The sequence below is a fragment of the Rosa chinensis genome, chromosome 4, assembly GCF_002994745.2.
Source record: "Rosa chinensis cultivar Old Blush chromosome 4, RchiOBHm-V2, whole genome shotgun sequence".
Lineage (NCBI taxonomy): Eukaryota > Viridiplantae > Streptophyta > Magnoliopsida > Rosales > Rosaceae > Rosa > Rosa chinensis.
Genome location: NC_037091.1, coordinates 31,515,377 through 31,534,586, shown reverse-complemented (window position 1 = coordinate 31,534,586; position 19,210 = coordinate 31,515,377). Strand labels below are relative to the sequence as shown.

At 40.1% G+C, this 19,210-nt stretch overlaps 1 protein-coding gene across 1 annotated transcript; it reads left to right on the top strand.

The window, feature by feature from the left end:
• The first annotated feature begins 15,479 nt into the window (after nt 1-15,479).
• Nucleotides 15,480-17,200, top strand: LOC112196960 (tropinone reductase homolog At2g29290). Its single transcript, XM_024337466.2, has 5 exons — nt 15,480-15,629; nt 15,798-16,008; nt 16,187-16,406; nt 16,500-16,606; nt 16,742-17,200. The coding sequence occupies exons 1-5, from the start codon at nt 15,529-15,531 to the stop codon at nt 16,928-16,930; spliced, it is 828 nt and encodes a 275-aa protein (XP_024193234.2). The 5' UTR covers nt 15,480-15,528; the 3' UTR covers nt 16,931-17,200.
• The last annotated feature ends 2,010 nt before the right edge of the window (nt 17,201-19,210 follow it).

Sequence of the window (19,210 nt, the reverse complement as noted above, 5' to 3'; positions counted from 1 at the left end):
CGATCCCCATAGCAACTGACTTAGCTCTGCTAGGGTTTGGGTAACGGCGCCTTGTGGGATCATCGTACCCTGTACCTACTCCGTTCAATGGAGTCATTTACAGGCTTTGGTCTGTCTCTCGCTATTCTTACTAGCTTCTCGGGTGGTGATGGTGCAGTTTGCTTAGCTCTTGGCTGGGTGATGGTTTTTGGTGGTGGGTGCTGCAAGATGATTGCCAACGATGAATTGGGCAAGGTGGCTTTGACTCTCGAGGGGGTGGCGGCACGTCCTTGTGGTGGTGCTGCTCCACCCATGCTAGATTTACAGTTTTCTCTCTGTTTTGGCCTTGGGTTGCTGCTATCAAGATCTGGCCTTGTAGATGGATTGCAGTCGAAGATGGTCGGAATTGGGATGGTGGTTTGATGTCGGATATTGCTTTGGATCTCAGGCGTGTCTTGGTATCAGGTTTCTCTCTTCGGTGGTGCAGGCAACAGACCATTGAGCATGGCGGTGGTCTGGTGTGGTAGCAGCGGCAGAGATGAATGTGGAGTTGAATTGGCTGCTAGGGAAAACCCGAGTTAGGCTTGGGCTCAAGTCTGCTTTTTGGACTTGGGTCTGAGAGCTATTGGGTGGACCATAGTAGAGGAATTTGGGCTTACGACATCTTGGATCCAGATTTGGGACCCAGGTAATTTTTTGATAAAAATTTGGGATTCGGGACGGCTTTCATTTCGGTACCTAATTACTTATTTTTATTGGGATCAATACCCGCGAGGAACTGCAGGGCTTATTGGTCTGAGGTTGTCAGTGAGTCTACTGATGGATTCTACGGAAAATTTTTATTGTTAGTATCTTATTAGTTTACTCCCCCATGAGCTTCACTCAATAGGTGGAGTGGTATTGCGTTTAGCGATGTCTCTTTCTGACGGCCCCACTGGTCACTGTGTAATATTGCTTTTTCTTATTGAATAAAATGGCTGACCTCCTCCTACTAAAAAAAAAAACTCAAAAAATTAACCAATTTTATTTTTTCATGTTCAAACTAAACTCTAATTTTTAAAACTTTTATAAGAACGCATAGGCACTTCGACTGTGTTACAATCATTCTTTTCTTTCTTAGTGTCGTCACTCTCAATTAGAAACAAAACTTTGCAGTGTTCGTTACACTTCGACTGTACATCAAAGAATAAGTTCGTATAATCTATAGGATGCTATATATGTATTAGATCACCCATATTGGATCGTATGTAGCTCTATATCTATCATTATATCTTCACAATTGTAATCTCAAACTCTTATCGATCTTACAATTATAGAGCACATAGAGCTGGTCTCAAATAATCCAACTCTTGATCTTCGTCATGAATCTTCCCTAGAAATTGATATCAACAATAAAAGCATTAGCAAGGTAGATGTTTTCCACATCATCAACAATCAAACAATCTAATATGTTTTAAGCCAGAAATTGAAACTAAACATCGTTTTTGTTCGTCAACTGTTGATATGAAAGTTCAATTACCATTGATCTAGAGAAAGGAAAGGACATTGGGTCTGATGAAAAATAGGCTGATGCAATTGGTTCAGATTTTCTCTTTTTATTAGATAAAAGGTATTTTGGAATCGATAGGGAGGTGTATTTAGCATATTTGATCCTTAAAAAAAGTAAGTTAGAGGTTATATACTAAATCCGGAGGTATGAATAGAACCACGTACTCTTAACAATAAACTAATTGGCTGGAAAAAAAAGAAGAACTATTTCTAAGGTTGGAAGGTTAACCTTTATTAAATCTAACCTCTCTAGTATGTCAAATCATGTTATGTCCTATCTCAAGTGTTGAACTGAACTTTCTACTAGCATTGACAAGAAGGCTAGAGAGTTCATTTGGGGCTCTAATGCTAAGTGCCCCTGTAGCTTGGACTCAGGCTTGTACCGCAAAACAAACTGGTGGTTTAGCCATTAGACCTACTGCTCAGTTTAACAAAATACTCATCCGCACCATCCTTTCCATAGCATTACGCTTGTCCACTATCACATCGCCGGTGTTGACAAAATGGCTATGACGGGAGGTATGATGGAAGTCATGAACCATCTCCTACACGATCGGGTCAACGACAGTAACCGACCCAAATGCTTGCACCACAGCAGTATGAGCCTTGCCTTCCTCAGCTTGGTGGGCCCGGCACTCCCACGAGGGAGAACCACCTACCCTCGCCCTCTTGGCTCTCTAGAATGCCCACTAGACTGGCTCCCGGAGCTATGAGCCCTCTTCAGCGCAAGTGGGTCCCCCTCCCTGTCGCCATCACCAACATGGACCATCTCCTCAAACATCGGTCCCATCGTTTCTAGCATGGAAACCCCCAAATCGGGCCCATTCTCCAGTCGCACAGGCATGGTACCCGAGGGCTTATTTGACGGTGTCTCCTGTACCACAGAGCCATCTCTGACCTCGACACCCCGATTCAGCTCCTCCAACACGAAGGAACTGTTAAGCAAAGAAGGCATGTCAGTAAGGTCCATGCTCTCCCTGTCGCTAATTTCAATCCCGGTAACAACTTCGGTACCTGTACCAGCTTCTGACCTAGTGGGATCACTACCCTCGGTCTCAACAGCCTCCCCGTAGGTATCCTCAACATCCTCCGCTGAAGGAAGCCGGGGGCTTATTCCAAGATGGGCATCCACATTCTTAGAATACAAGGTATAATCATCCACGAATAGCCAGAGATCAATCGCCTTCTTCATAGGGATCAACTTGGACATATCATCAAAGGGGCCCGGGTTCTCCCTCCCGATATTCTCGATGGCATAGATTCTGCAAGCACAAAGGCATAAAAAAATAAATAAATAAAAAAAGCAACATAGGTGAGGCACGACACTTATAAGGACAAACTGGCAACCTCCACTGCCCATACACAGGTAGCCTACACAACCGATACGCGCTATGCTTGGAGTCATCTCCGAAAGACTTCAGCACTCGCCAGATCCTCTTCATATTCAACTCAGACAAATGGAATGATCCCTTCACTATATAGCCACAACAAGTGTCAGACAAAGAAGAATCACAGCTGTTAATGCTCAGAATACAGCCATAAGGTGTCGGCTTCCGATAACGTGGACAATGGTTCAATGTTCGATATGTTGTGAATTTACGAGATCCCGCTATCTGTCAAGAGAAATACAACGGAGTCAAGAGGGGAGACTGCAGTTAGCAGTCTTCGCTCCTCTGATGCTAAAACTTAACAATGTGTTTATATTAACAGAGTAGCGGTAGGTAGCTATTAAATGCATAATGAATGAAGAGAGAGAAATGATCCTTTTATAGGTGAAATAGTGAGTAACCTCAGTCTTGTTTTCAATGTAGGATTGATATGTCTCAGTTTGCTGGCTTTTGGTCTCTTCTGCAGGGACAACTTTGGGCGGCGCGTCAGAGTATGTTTTGGCCTGAGGTCGGTTTGTCGGTGAAGATTGGCTTGCCATATTTCCGGAGGTCTTACCGTCATGGCCATTCCAACAATGTTTAGTGGACTAATATGTGCTGATTATAGCCGGCAGATACCATGTATCTACAACAGCATACAAAAACAAGAAGACACAACACTCACCTATTGGTTGAAAGACGTTCGGGACCTGATGAGACATATCACGATTCTGCCAACGACCACCAACAAGGAAAACCTTGTCCCGCCATTGCTTATATATGGACGTAGGCAGATCGTCCACAATTTTGGGAAACCTCCCAATAGACTTTAGTTGGATACACTTGGAGCTCCCAGCCTTTGTGAATACTCCAAATGGTAGCACGAATTGAACTCATCAAAAGTAGGAAAGTTCTTACCACAAATCCTCCACAGGACTCGTGTACCCATAATTTGCCTCATGGTATTCGGCGGGATCTGGTCCACCACTACATTTAGGCAAGCTAGCAAATACTGCATCGCCTCCTTCAACAGGAACGACAACCCGTAGCGGAATTGATACTCATACATTGCGGTTCAACCTGTAAGTGGGTTGCTCGCCAACTACCCCTCCCACAACGGGGTCAACTCAACATCAGGGGATATACCCTAGTTCATTCTGAACTCATTAAGTTCAGTTTTGGTAATGGAATGACCAGGAAGGTCAACACGAGTCAGTTAGACACGGAGGGACCTGCTCAATCAATACCTGTTACCACATTAGAGGGCCCACCTGTATCAGTCCCAACAACGGGAGCCTAGTCTCACCCTTTTCACAATCAGCCATTCGCAACTCTCGGAACAAGCTCTCAGTATCGATAATATTTCTGAAATCCTGGCTCGACGAAATAGACAATTGAAAGCGAGCCAAATCCAGAGAATCAGTAGTGCTACCAGTAGAACCACTCAACTTCGAACTCACCTCATCACTAGAGATGAGTATCAGTTCTTCACCAAAAAATGGACCAAGCTTTAATATGATAATATTACAGCACAGTCATCATAAGCAACAACCTAGAAAATAACCATATTTCACAAAAGCCATGAACCCATACCCAGAAACCCATAAACCCACATTCCGCAACAAAAACATGCAAAAGCAAAGATAAACACAGAAATAATCCTCCCTAGACATCTGATACAACCTCAAAACACCACACTTAAATCACAAAAAAAGCTCGTTATCTACCAACAGAGTCCTATCCGGACATGCATCAAGCCACAAACAGAAGGAAGAACAAGAATACAAAAGGCGCCAAAGAACATGATCTAAAAAGTACAGCCGTATGTATCTAAAAAAGCACCGTCAAATCGTAGATCCCGAATGAAGAATAAGAACATCAGATCACTAGAGCAACACTCACAAGAATAAAGAACAAATCCAAGCACTCCAGTCCAAGCACTCCAGAAATCTCAACACTCACAAGAACTCGCAAAAGAAAGCACAAGACAAGGATCTGTTTGATAGAGACTTCTTATACACACCAACCCATTTATAGACAGATGATCCTAGCAAACCATCGTAGCCGTTCGGCAACGAAAGGAAATGTCCACCAGGATCTTGACACGTGTCCAAAAGTTGACACTTTGTACACCCCTGTACACGAGCCGTCACCTCAGTTACACAAACCATTAATGCAAGGTTACAAAATGGGAAGAGACACCCCCTTTCGCACGACTAACAAACCCCAAGGGAACACGTGTCTCTCGCTGTTCCCTATCACATAATGTACCACAGGCAACATACAAGACAAAAACAACTGACGAAAAGTACAAACGCCAAGTATACTCCACGACACAGGTAGCACCCACTCAACGGGACCCGGCCCTCGAATCCTCTTGCCCCTAGGGACCAGGGAGTAGGGTGGTGAGCCCCACGAAAGAAGACTCCAGGTGACCATCTCACCGTTGTTTTCCAGGGAATAAAGTCCCCACCCAAGAAGACTCTTGACCGGGGACTTGTTGATGCCACATGGGCAAAGAGGTGCAAACATCAGAAATGTACAGCTCAATAGTCACCAAAAGCAATTAAAAGACCAATAAAGCCTGACATACAAGGGGAAATACTCCCATATCGAAGAATGAATAAACACTCCACCCAATACCACCTATAAAAAGGGGAAATCCTTACCAATCAAGTAAGTTCACTATTACACGCTATACCTTTCCATGTCCTTATCTCATAAGCAGATACTGACTTAGGCATCAGAGGGTTATAGATCGGCAAACCTAGTCTCCCCCTGACCTATTTCTATGTTGGCTGATATCGGTATAGAACATCCAGCCTCCTCATCTCTATAGATAGCAGCTCCCTACACCGCATCAACATAAGGGGTGGTACTTCTTTACTATTTTTGGGTATGTTTTACTCTAGGTGAAAAGTGTGTACTTCCTTTTTTAGACATTATTGGGCCCTTTGATTATTAAAAAAAATAAAAAAATCTTTCTGAATTGCATAATAGATATTTGGAATTTATAGTGTTGATTACTAAGTTTTATCCGATTCATGTAGTAGAATTTTATGTTATTGTTGCTTTCGTCATAGAAATCTAAAGGAATAAGTATCAGGAGTAGATTGATTTTTGTTGGTGTTTTGGTATGGGAATACGAAGGTCAAACTTCGTTTCCCATTGATCTTGGTAATTTTCATTTTAACCATCTTACTGCATGTTAACTAACGGCTGACCTTGATAACCTTAACTGCCACATTACCAATTTGTGCAAGTGAACGGTTTACTAACAGTGGACTGAATAGGCTCCTTAGAGCAAGTCCATCGGTGCCCTCTTGACCGGTCTCCAGCTGGGCAAAGGTGAGGTGGTGACCGACATGGAGAAAAAATTGCTTCCATTGATGGAGAAGTGACCGGCCAAACCTTGAATTTTGGTGATCGAGGCCAAGAAAAAGGCCAAGCCCTTGACCAATTTCTTGACCTAAGCTCGCCGATTGCTAGCTCGGCAACAGCTCCAGATTGTGGCTGACATCAGCAACTCGGCCGAGAGACCTCTTTGAGTTGATGCCAGTCATTTGTCGCGTAGTGGAGAAGACGCCAGGCCGCCAAGCCGATGCCACCCAAAACATCAATTCCATCAAAACTCAACTATTATCGAAACCAAGTATATAAATGTGTAGAGTGTGAAGAGAAGATTAGTGTCTATACCTCATGCATCAACAATGATGATCAGAGTAGCCGGAAAAAGCGTAAACCCAACTGCGGTGTTTATACCTCATGTGCTTGATTCTCCCTCTGCTCCATTTATGGCTGAGCTGTGACCGGGAAGAAGTCGGCGATGACGAGCCAAATCCAACTGTGGTGGTCCGCAGTCTTTTTGTTGCTAGAAAAGGAATTTCCAGTTGGGTCTTCTTTCGGGTAGCAAGGTCATCACACGGGTCAAGGGTTCTAGCGGGTTTGACTTGATCTGACCCCCATTTATAGCCTTCCCCAATTAATTTTGGGTGGCTCAGATGAATCATTGGAAGATTCTATGGTCCTGATCACACCACACCTATTTTCTTTTTCATTTACATGTTTTCCAAAATTTCAAAACTTCCGAAATGTATAGAAATTAGTTTGAGTATCCAAAATATTCCCCAAAAATTCTCTCGCACTCGTCGCATCGCATACTTTATTATCGATTTCACATTTTCACCATGTGAAAAATTCATATAAATATTCCCGAGTATTCAATTAATAAATATGTGTACATATAACGGTAATAAAAAAACAGTAACCAAAAAAATTGTAAAAGATTCAAAAATAAAATAAATTCGATGATTTATTTTATTCACTTAAAATAATTAATAATTTTGTTAGTAGGTTATCCATAAATCTCTATTATTACCATCTATTTACATCAAATATATTTCAATTTTACAATTAAAAAAAAATCAATGAACAGTAAGTGACTGGTCAAGAAACAGAATAGGTGGAAACCAAAGTCTAGTGACAATAAACAGTTTCTTGATTAGTCAACCCCTCGACTTTTTGGCCATAACAATTATTCCCAACATGTGGACTTGCTCTTATTGATTATTTGGAAGAAATTGTTTGTCTTCATACATGCTTATCAGACTCGATTTTGCTCACCATCTTTATTTGGGTGGTGATACCGAAATTAGTTGGAGGGACTGTAGTGGAATAGTTCAGTTGTGCATCATTAAGAGTCCTGGAGGCGTAGTAGATGGCATAAGGTCGTTTGTCCTTCCTTTTCCCCAAAACAGCTTCAACTGCATAGTCAGAGGCGTCACACATCAACTCAAAGGGCAAGGACCAATCTAGAGGCAACATGATGGGGGCAGACGTCAACAACTCCTTTAGCTTGTCAAAAGCTTCTTGACACTCCTTGTCAAAGGTAAACATCACATCCTTTTGGAGTAGTTGGCATAGAGGTCTCGAAATCTTTGAGAAGTCCTTGATAAATCTCCTGTAAAACCCTGCATGGCCAAGAAAAGATCGAATCTCTCTCACAGAAGTGGGAAAGGTTAAGTAACGCACAAGGTCTACTTTAGCTTTATCTACCTCTATTCCCCTAGAAGAGACAATATGCCCTAGAACTATACCTTGTCTAACCATAAAATGGCATTTTTCCCAATTCAACACAAGGTTAGTTTCCACATAACGCTTTAAGATAATTTCAAGATTATTAAGACAATCATCATAACTTTTTCCCAAAACAGAAAAATCATCCATGAATACCTCTATGATTTTCTCAATATAATCTGAAAAAATACTTACCATACACCTCTGAAAGGTACCTGGGGCGTTGCAAAGTCCAAAAGACATGCGACGATAAGCAAACGTTCCAAAGGGTCAAGTAAAGGTTGTCTTCTCTTGGTCTTCATTGGCTATGGCAATCTGATTGTAGCCTGAGTAGCCATCCAAGAAGCAGTAGTAATCATGTCCAGCTAATCGCTCAAGCATCTGATCAATGAATGGAAGAGGAAAGTGATCTTTCCTTGTTGTTGCGTTGAGCTTTCTGTAGTCAATGCAAACTCTGTGGCCAGTAACTGTCCTTTGGGGCACCAGTTCGTTTTCAGCATTCTTCACAATAGTTACCCCTAACTTCTTAGGTATAACCTGAACTGGGGACACCCATTTGGAGTCTGAAATGGGGTAGATAACGCCACAATCTAGGAGTTTGATGACTTCCTTTTTCACAACTTCCATCATTGGAAGGTTGAGACGACGTTGAGCCTCTCTAGTAGGTTTTGTCCCCTCCTCAAGAAGTATCCTATGGACGCAAGTTGTAGGGCTTATTCCCTTGATATCCGCCAATGTCCATCCTATGGCGGTCTTGTGTTGCTTTAGCATCTCCACCAATCTCTCCTCTTGTGAAGACGTCAGTGAGGAAGACACAATCACTGGTAAGGTTTCCTTGTCCCCTAAGTAGACATACTTCAAGTGGTCTGGTAAAGGTTTAAGTTCAAGTTCTGGTGCCTGAACCACTGAAGGTAGAGTCTTGTTAGCAAATAATTGAATGGACAAGGGTGCAGTAGACTTACCTATGAAGGGTGATGCCTCAAGGAAAGACACATTTGCAATGATTTTGTCCTCACAAGTTTCCTTGAGCACATCCTCTTGGATTGTGACGCCATCTTTGGTGTAGCCCACTTCTTGCTCGAGTGTGGTAATCAAAGTATCCTCATTCATGATGTCAAACATTTCCTGCGCAAGATTGTCCAGAATATCAATAGAAAAACAGTCATGAACATCGAGAGGATACCTCATGGCTTCAAATATGTTGAAGCCAATAACATCACCATCGAATTCCATGGTGAGAAAGCCAGCATACACATCAATCTTCGATCTAGCCGTCCTTAAGAAAGGGCGACCCAATAGTAATGGTGTTGAACTCACTGGAGAGTCCTCCATCTCCAACACATAAAAGTCAGCTGGAAAGAAAAGATGATTAACTTGCACAAGAACATCTTCCCACAAACCTCTAGGGTATGCATTGGACCTGTCAGCTAACTGAATGATAACATTATCAGATTTAAGTTCACCTAGACCTAGGGTTTCATAAACAGAATAGGGCATGACATTCACAGATGCCCCTAAGTCTAACATGGCATTCTTAAACCTAGAGTTACCAACAGTGCATGGAATACTGAAACTTCTAGGATCCTTGCATTTTTGGGGTAGTTTCCTCTGAATCAAGGCAGATACATTCTCACTTACCTTCACCACCTCTTTCTCACGATTAATCCTCCTTGTGGTACAAAGCTCTTTAAGAAACTTGGCATATCTAGGCACTTGCTTGATGGCCTCAAGGAGGGGTAGGTTCACTTGCACCTTCTTGAAAGTTTCCAAGATAGCTTGGTCACTCTCATCCTTCTTAGATTTAGCAAATCTGCGTGGGAAGGGTATACAAGAAGAAGAAGGGTTAGCAATAACCGAATTTGACAAGTTAGAGTTGTTACCTTTAGGTTTCGGATTTGCTTTAGGAGATGAGGACGTCCTTGCTTCTTCTTTGGACGTTGCAGGGTCCTTCTCAAGGTTCAATTTGGACGCTTCTTGTTCTTCCTCAACTTCAATAACCACTTGAGTCTCCTTGGATTTCTTAGGTTGATCCACTAACACTCTTCCACTCTGAGTAGTCACCACAGATGCATTCTCCACATTACCCTTTGGATTTCGTATGGTGTTACTTGGGAGCTTCCCAGTTTCATGAATCTTGCTCATGAAGTCCACAACTTGGCCCATCTGTGTTTTAAGATCTGTAATATCCTTTGTATGGGTCTGTTGTCCTTGAACCAAGGCCTGAGTCGAATTGGTGAGAGCTTCAAACATCTTGTCATAGTTGAGATTCAGATTTGAACTCCCTGAGGCATGTTGGTTTGCATATAAGGCCTTTGAAATGGTGGTCCTTGAAATGGTGGCCCTTGAGGACGTTGGAAATTACCTCCAAGGGGATTCTGAGTGTTCTCATTGTTTGTCCACTTGAAGTTGGGGTGATCCCTCCATCCAGGGTTGTATGTATTCGAATACGGATCATATCTTGGACGTGGGGGACCCCCATGGTTCCCTTGATATCCTCCTATGGCGTTAAAGGATTCCCATCCTCCATTATCTGTCAGTTGAGGGCATTGATCAGTCACATGCCCTTGCATAGAACATACCCCACAAGCTTGCAATATACCCTTGGCGTTTACAACTTGATCCATAAGAAGGGTGAGCATGTTCAATCTTTCCTCAATAACCGAATTGGTACCTATCTCATTCACCCTTCGAGTTGTGAGACCTGCACCCTCATATTGTTGGGCGTTCTTGGCTCTATTCTCAATCATAGCTCTCCCTTCAGCAGGTGACTTATCCACAAAAGCTCCTCCAGCTGCAGCATCTAACATGTCACGTTCCAGAGGTAGGAGACCTTCGTAGAAGCAAGTAAGCAAGGTTTCTTTCTTCATTTGATGTTGAGGACATTGGGCAATTAAGGACTGAAACCTCTCATAATAAGCGGGGTAAGATTCATCTTGAGCATGTTTTATTCCACTTATCTTCTTCCTGAGCGTAATGATCTTGGAAGCTGGGAAGTATTTCTCTAAGAAGGCCTTCATCATAGTATCCCATGAAGTGATGCGCCCAGAAGGAATCTCATATAGCCAATCGTTGGCACGGTCAGCTAGAGAGAAGGGAAATGCCTTCATCTTAAGGAGATTCTCATCTGCTCCTTGTGGTAGCATGTTGATACACACAGACTGGAATTCTCGAAGATGCTTGTTGGCGTCTTCCATATTAAGGTCATGGAACATAGGGAGCCTATGAAGTAATCCACTCTTCAACTCAAAGTCTGCAGTCTTCCCTACAGCAGGGGCAGGGTACACAATACTTATGGGAAGTCCTCCTTGAACCACAGATGAAGAGAGTTCTCTAATAGAAGCCATTTTTTCATTCTCTTCTTTCTCAGGGGGTGGTGAGCAAAGAGGTGAAGGTGAGTTAGACGAAACACTAGGTGATACGGACTCCTCAGAAGGAAAAAGCCTCTTCCCTTGCTCGTTAAATATGTAGTCCTTAAATGTCGAAGAAGAGGGTTTTCTGTACTCGAGTTGTGGAGGATTCTTCAAACGAGCAAGTCTCTCTTCAATTTCTCGTTTAGTAGGGAGTTTAGAAGACTCGGTCATTCATGAAATCCTGAATATCATTAAGAGTTAAAGAAGTTAGTAAATTGTATAGTAAAGTAAATAAGAGGCAGCTTATCGGACGTGCGGCCCAAGTATAGTTGTCTAGACACAAAGTCCCTCCTACATCCTTTAGGCAACCTTACTGAAATGGCCAGGTAGGGGAGGGCGAACACAAGAGGCAGAATCCATTTTGGCATGAGCTACTCCCACAATGTGGTTTAGGCCCATTTGTAAGCACTTCTGGATCCAAAACCCGTCATGAACGTTGTCCCCTTCCTAGACAGTTCAATCCCCGGCAACGGCGCCAAAAATTGATACGCTCTAAGCAAGCATATAATTTAACCCTATAAATATCATTAGTAGTATAAGCAAGTAGGGATCGTTCTATTCCGGGGATTGAGGGTACACCTGTCATTGTAAGACAATTAAACAATTAAAATAAAAACAAAGTATAATATTCACACATATATATATATTATTTACGAATTCAAAGGGGGGTTTTAGGTTTTTGGTTTTTGAAAATTAAAAGAAAGAGATAAAACTAAGTATAAACAAAAACACAAATACAAGAATGAAACATAAGAAACAAAGATCAAAACTAAGTTTATAATTGAATTCGAATTAACCTTACAATTGTTCTTCCAAGTCATGTGAAAGGAGTTGATCATGTGAAACATTTGAAGCAAACGATTTCCCATATTTTACTTTCAACGCTAATTAATCTAAGTGAAAGCACAAAGACTAATCCTATTAAACATGCATTCAAACTCTAGAAAGCTAGACAATCATAACACGTTTAACGCATGAAACACATAGAAAGACTATCAACTCAAGTGCACAACTTAGTATGAATAAGTTCATCTAATTGCAATCCTTTTCAATTGAATTCTATTTTTGTCTAAAACCTTTACTACTTTTAGGGTTCTTAAATCTAGCACCACTCATACATAAACCCTAAAAGTTTCGAACCAATTAAGATTAACATACAAGAGATATCAATTAAGCAAATTCAATCGAACAATCACACAAAAGCAACTTTGGAATCACAACATAAGAATCGAAAATCCTTAATCAATCATAAAATTTCAGAATTAAACTTTGTTCAAACATCAATGTTAACTAGAACAACTTCTAACGAAATCAAACAAGGAAAATCAAAAGTGATTACAAGAAAGAAGGTTGAATTACACCGTGAATGGAGATGGTGATGAAGAACTCGAATGATGAACTAATGAAACTTGAAAGCAAGCTTCACACTTCACGGCTTCAAGGTGGAATGGGAGAGTGCTCACGGCTTGGTCTTGCTTCTTCCTTCCTTGCTTGAAAATGCAGAAGATGAACTAGAGAATGGAGAGAGCTTTCACGTATAAACTGATTTCTGAATTATATCCGGGGCTCTTGACGTCTAGGGATGTAGAGTATATATAGGGAACGGCCAAACTTGGTCTCCAAGCGGTGATATTCTTTTTATTTTCCCAAGGAATTAATTTAATAACTCCACATAGCTTCCACCAATGATAAATTGCCAAGTAAGCCCTAGTGTGTCATCCAACTAATCAAAACTCTCCAAAATAAGTCTAAATCCCTTAAGTATATATTATTGCCGAAATATATAGAGATATTTTCTGATTTTCTTCACCAATTTCGGCAACAATATATTTAGAGAAAATAGGGGACGAATCTAGACTTGTTTTGAACCTTTTCTTGATTTCTTTCCTTAATCTCCACCCTAGAAAATCTCTTGGCGTAATCTTTTATTTTCTTCATGATTTTCACGCCAACTTCCTCTCTTCCCTTTGGTTTTCACGGCAAACATCTCTAGGGTTTAGGTTTTGCGTCACAAACCCTAATTCCATGGGCTTTTATGGGCCTTGATCCATTTTGCCAAAAATCCAAGTCAATCCATAGGGTTCTTGGGCCTTGTTGCTTCAACTTCAAGCTTTTTCTTCCTCCAACGTCATGACACTTCATTTTTCCATTTCTTTTTCATGGTTGCGTTGTAAACTTGCTTGGTAAGCCTTCCTCCATTTCACAGGGTTTCCTGGTTAGAACAGGAAAGCTTATTTCTTCATTTCTGCTCAATTGTGTGGTCCTTTGTGTCTCATCTTTGTTTGCCTTAACGTTCGCAAGCTCCTCTTTCCATTCGTGTGTTCATTTCCACTTTTGAGCTCCGAGGTCCTGAAAATAGAAACTATTATAAAAAATAGAAACTTTCCTGAAATAAAAAATTGAAACTTTCTAAAAATGAAAAATAGAAACTTACTAAAAGTGAAAAATAGAAACTTTCCTAAACTAAGAATAGAAACTTGCTAAAATGAGAAATAGAAACTACAAAAACGGAAACTTTCTACAATAAGTAACTTTTCCAATCGAAGAATGGAAACTTTCCTAAACCAGGATTTTTCAAGGAAATGGATCAAGAAATGTAGGGAAATAACAGTTAAAACGTCGCATTAAAATGCTTCTATCACACTTGTTACCGATTTAACCATGATTTAACTATAGTTAAATATATAAATTATAAAAACCACTTAACTAAATAAATTTTATAATAAAGAAAGATATAATTAAATCTTCCTCTCTCTCACCTCCTAGTCCATCATCTTCCTTCACCTAAACACTCCAAAATGGAGGAGATCACAGACCTCACAGATTTGGCTTACCAAAAACTGAGTCTCAGAGGAAGAGAAAGAGGATGGGGATACTGGCTAAGGCAGGGGATTGGGCATGCAAGGCATTCAAGGCCGGGGGTTACCACCATCTACCTCACTGGCACTTTATCTTTAAACGTCTACACTCTACAGAGGCACCGCCTGGCACAAAGCTCAGCCGAAAATCGAGTATGAGGATGAACGAGCCTCATAATTTTGAGCTTTCGCGGCTGGCTGAGATCCTATTCTCTCTGAAAGTTGCAGCATTGATTTTTTTCTTATACGTTTTATATCTTGATGTTATAGATCTTGGACCGATTGGCTTACCACATCCAGTTGCGATGCGGAGCTTTGTGGTTTCGATACGACACATTGAAATACTTCTCTAGCTCCATTTTAGAGCTAAGATCATATTGGGACACCAAAGTTCTGATCTGTTTGTTATCAAAAACAAGAAAAAAGAAAAAAGCCCTCCAAATCTAGAGAAAAGAAGGAACAGAAAAGTGAAATTACAAATTTTGGTGCTATGATCATCAAACTTCTCTTGGTTTGAATCATTGATTTTCTTTTTCCATTTGGATTCTGTGGTCATCATGAGGATTTGGATTTGCCAATTTGATTGAAATTAACTTCGACATGAACTTCGAGATGCAGACAATTACCCAAGCTCAAAAAAAAATAAAGTGCAGAAAAGTGACGATGGGACATGAAAACAAAGAAGCAGGCAACAGAGATGAAAGAGATGCTTGAACCCAGTATTGCAGGAGGATCATTTAGGCTTCTGGGGAAAGAACTAGGGATTTTTGTGTCTGGTATGAGGTGTAGCAGAAGAAGAAGAAGAGGTTCTGTTTCGGTCAAGGAAGATTATTGATTGAATATGAGAGAGAGAGAGAGTTTAAAATTCTTTTTCTCTATTATTTATTATTAAATTAATTTAATTAACTATGTCTAACCATAATTACACTGTCAATAACACGTGTCATGTTTTCATGGAGTGGTGGTATCACCACTACAAGATGGTGAGCAAATTCGCTTATCTTCTTTGCGGGTCAGAGAAACCCCTTTCTGCTTTTGGCAAGTTTTTCTGTATATTACCAAAAGTATTAGTGGTTAAAGTCATACTGGTCACATTGTCAAAACTCAAAACAGGTTTCCAAATACCAATTTATTACTCCATCATTGAGAACACCAAATTTGACATGCAAAACAAGGACTTGACTTCCTAAAGTTGATGAGAAAGTCTATATATATCCTTTCCGTATTTGCATGTATCTTCAAATTTTGGCCATCAAGATAGAAAAGATAGAAACAGAGAGGGCTAGGCAAATGGCTCAAGCAAATAATCCTATTAGCAATGACAGCTCAGATAGAAGATGGTCTCTCGAGGGAATGACCGCTCTTGTCACGGGTGGAACCAAAGGCATCGGGTTAGAAATTAACCAAAGTCATCGATATTCAAATGGTCATTTGGAATGAGTTAAAAATTTCATTGTGCATCAAACAACACCGTCTTTCAATTATCTGAAATATAGTTCTGTTTTAGTTTACACCAAATTTTAATAGAATATAGTTTTACTACCTCATCTCATTGTTAGATATGCTATTGTGGAGGAATTGGCGAGGCTAGGTGCAAAGGTCCATACTTGTGCTCGGAATGAAGTCCAACTCAATGAGAGCTTGAGTCAATGGAAGGCCAAGGGTTTTCATCAAGTCACTGGTTCTGTATGTGATTTGATCTCAAAGCCCCAACGAGAAGAGCTCATAAACAAGGTCTCATCACTGTTTAATGGAAAACTAAACATCCTTGTAAGTATTTCATTATATCATTTGCATTTATATCAATTACCAACCGATATTATAATTATCTAACCGTGTGGTTAATTCTAACGCAATTAAGTTGAGTCTAACAGAAGCATCAGGTTTTATCTCATAGGCGTCCTTACATGTAATTAATTTATCCACTTCCCAATGTTTGGCTGCACAGATAAACAACGTGGGAACCAATATAGTAAAGCCCACAACTGATTACACAGCTGAAGATTATTCATTTCTCATGGGAACCAATCTTGAATCTTATTACAATATGTGCCAACTTGCACATCCTCTCCTCAAAGCTTCAGGAGCTGGTAATATTGTTCTGATATCTTCTATTGCTGGTGTGATATCAATTGGGGGTAGTGGAAGTGTCTATGCTGCCACTAAAGGTCTCTTCAATATTAAATTTTTTGACTCTTCAATATTAAATTTTTTGTTATCAGAAATTGAAGGTTATTGGCTCTTTTCATTATATATTTCAGGAGCAATTAACCAATTGGCAAGATACTTGGCTTGCGAGTGGGCAAAAGACAAGATTAGGATCAACAGTATTGCACCTGGGTGCATACGAACTCCCTTATCTGAAGATGTAATATCAATGCTTGATTTCTTTCACGCACTTCTTAGTTTTGCAGATTATGTTCCAGTTATATATCTGGATCCTCTGCTTGTCATTTATTTACTTTATTTATCTTCTTGCTTTTCGCTTTTTTAACATACGCAGGTTCTCAATAACCAAACGATGCTTGAGGCTATTAACTCTGGAACACCTTTAGGACGCCCTGGCGAGCCGGAAGAGGTTTCTTCCTTGGTGGCATTTCTATGCTTGCCTGCTGCCTCATACATAACTGGGCAGACTATTTGCATTGATGGAGGGATGACTGTTGATGGCATGCCAAGGCTAGGACCTTGAATTCGAAACAGCACAAATTTCCTTGACAGTGCAATATCAATGTATTGTCTGTAAGGACATAAAGCCCAACTTCCTAAACTGCATCTACATTCAATGGTGGAGCTAGCCCAAAATTTTTTTGGGGAGAGTGGATATATTTTCTCTTAATTTTTCAATAATTATAATGTGTAATCTATGAAAATGTAATGATTATTTCCTTTCCCGACCAGTTCCATATGGTATTAAGAGGGATTGTGTCTTTGAGCAGTCTTTGCCATTTTGATGACTCCACTTTTAAGTTTTTATTTTCTGGAGAACAAGTATATGTACTAAAGCTCTAACTCTCAATGAATAATAATACCCATATTGATTTACTATTTTTTCCTTAATGTTGTGTTTATTACTATTCTGCCCCTCATGCCTGTTTTATCTCTCTCCCACTGTTTCGGTTTTGGGTTTTGGTTTGTTCCTCACATATATTGAAGCTCTAGCTCAATGAATGGTAATACCCATATTGATTTACTATTTTGCCCATAATGTTGTGTTTACTACTATTCTACCCCTCATTCTTGTTTTGTCTCTCTTCCATTGCTTCGGTTTTGGGTTTTGGAGTTGTTCCCGACGTGAGAGAGAGAGAGAGACAGAGACAGAGAGAGAGAGAGAGAGAGAGAGGGGAGGTGGAGAAAAAAGAGGGAGAAGGGAGTCATCGCCCATTGAAATATGCTATCTTCATTTTTACGGGATTAAATTTGGGATACTTTGCTTGATTACCTGCAAAAAAGAGAGACTCCCTGTCACGCCCCAAAATTTGGGGGTGAAAAGTGTACTTTTATTAAGTCGAATTGAAATAAAGAAAAACTTCAAAATAAACTTTAGTTCATTTGAAGACAAAAAAACAACTTGAAAAAAAAAAGTAGCAGAAGCTCCATTATAAAATTTAGAACAATCTCAAACAAGAAACTTGAACTTTTATTCTAAGGGATGCCGACACAACCACTAGCTCCTACCAAGTCTTCTAAGCATTCAACTCATCTTCAGTACCTAGAACCACAACAAATTACTAATGAGATACAAACTCAGTAAGTAACTATAACACACCACATGCAACAAATAGAGAAGCATTTCATATTTATATACAATATAGTATAATGCATAATACATGGAGTGCACTCAAAACAAATCAAACTAAACTTTCTAGGTCCCTCTGGACATAACATACTAGTAAGACCCAAACTTATCAGAGGTGGGAGATAGATATGACCCGTCGATGACGACCAATATGTGGGCCATATAACAGACAATGCATAACCTGCAAAGATCGAATAGTGCATAACTTATACTTACAAAATAGATTTCTCTTTAGACAGCCTACTGGTCTTGATATGCCAAGAGAGTACCTAGCGGCAATCTCTTTCAAAAACGTATCAAATTTTGCATGATGCACATGTATTAGTATAAGCCAAAGCAATCACAACAGAAACAAAAATGGTGCACTCAAAATCATAAGTAGTGTATAATAAATATAGTAATATATCATCCATAATATTGATAGGAGCATAAAATGCGATGTTTATAATGTTTAAACCTTATATTTTGCTAAGTTATTTCCTTTAACATGATCAATTTAACTTAGTTAGTATTTTATAGGTAAAATGGAGTCTCAAAGTTCAAAAATGACTAAGGAAGACACAAATGACGTGAAAATGGAGAAAAATGAAGAAATGGAAGTTCTCCCAGTTTGACTAGGAAAAGAAATCCCAGTTGTTGTAGGAGTCTGAAGCTGACTTGGACTAAGAGTTCTACTTGAATAAGGAAACTCAATTCTACTCAGATAAGGAAACCTAGAGTGACAAGGAGTCCCTATTGGATAAGGATTACTCAAGAAGGTTCCGGAAGAGTGTAGAAGCATCTCGGGAAAGAAGTTTGTATTCAACTAGGAAACCTGATTGCATATGGAGTTCTACTTGCACTAGGAGTCCTGTGGAAGCTAGAAGACGTCTTGGAAGACTCAAGAAGCATCTAGAAGTGGCATGAATGATCATCTGCCGTGCACACTTAGAGGAATACACAAGGAATTCAGATTTCAAAGCAATGTGGAGTTTGGATTTCTAGTTGGTTTTGGATTGGATTTTGCCATGATTTTCATGAAGCTTTTACATTGTTCTTGATATCAACACTTAAACAAAGGCAAAGAGGATTAGAGAATGTGATGCGTTCTTGGTGATGTGGAATTATTTTATTGGTCAAGGGATGTGTCAACCAATTAAAAAATTAGAAGGAAAGCCTGAATCAACATGAACT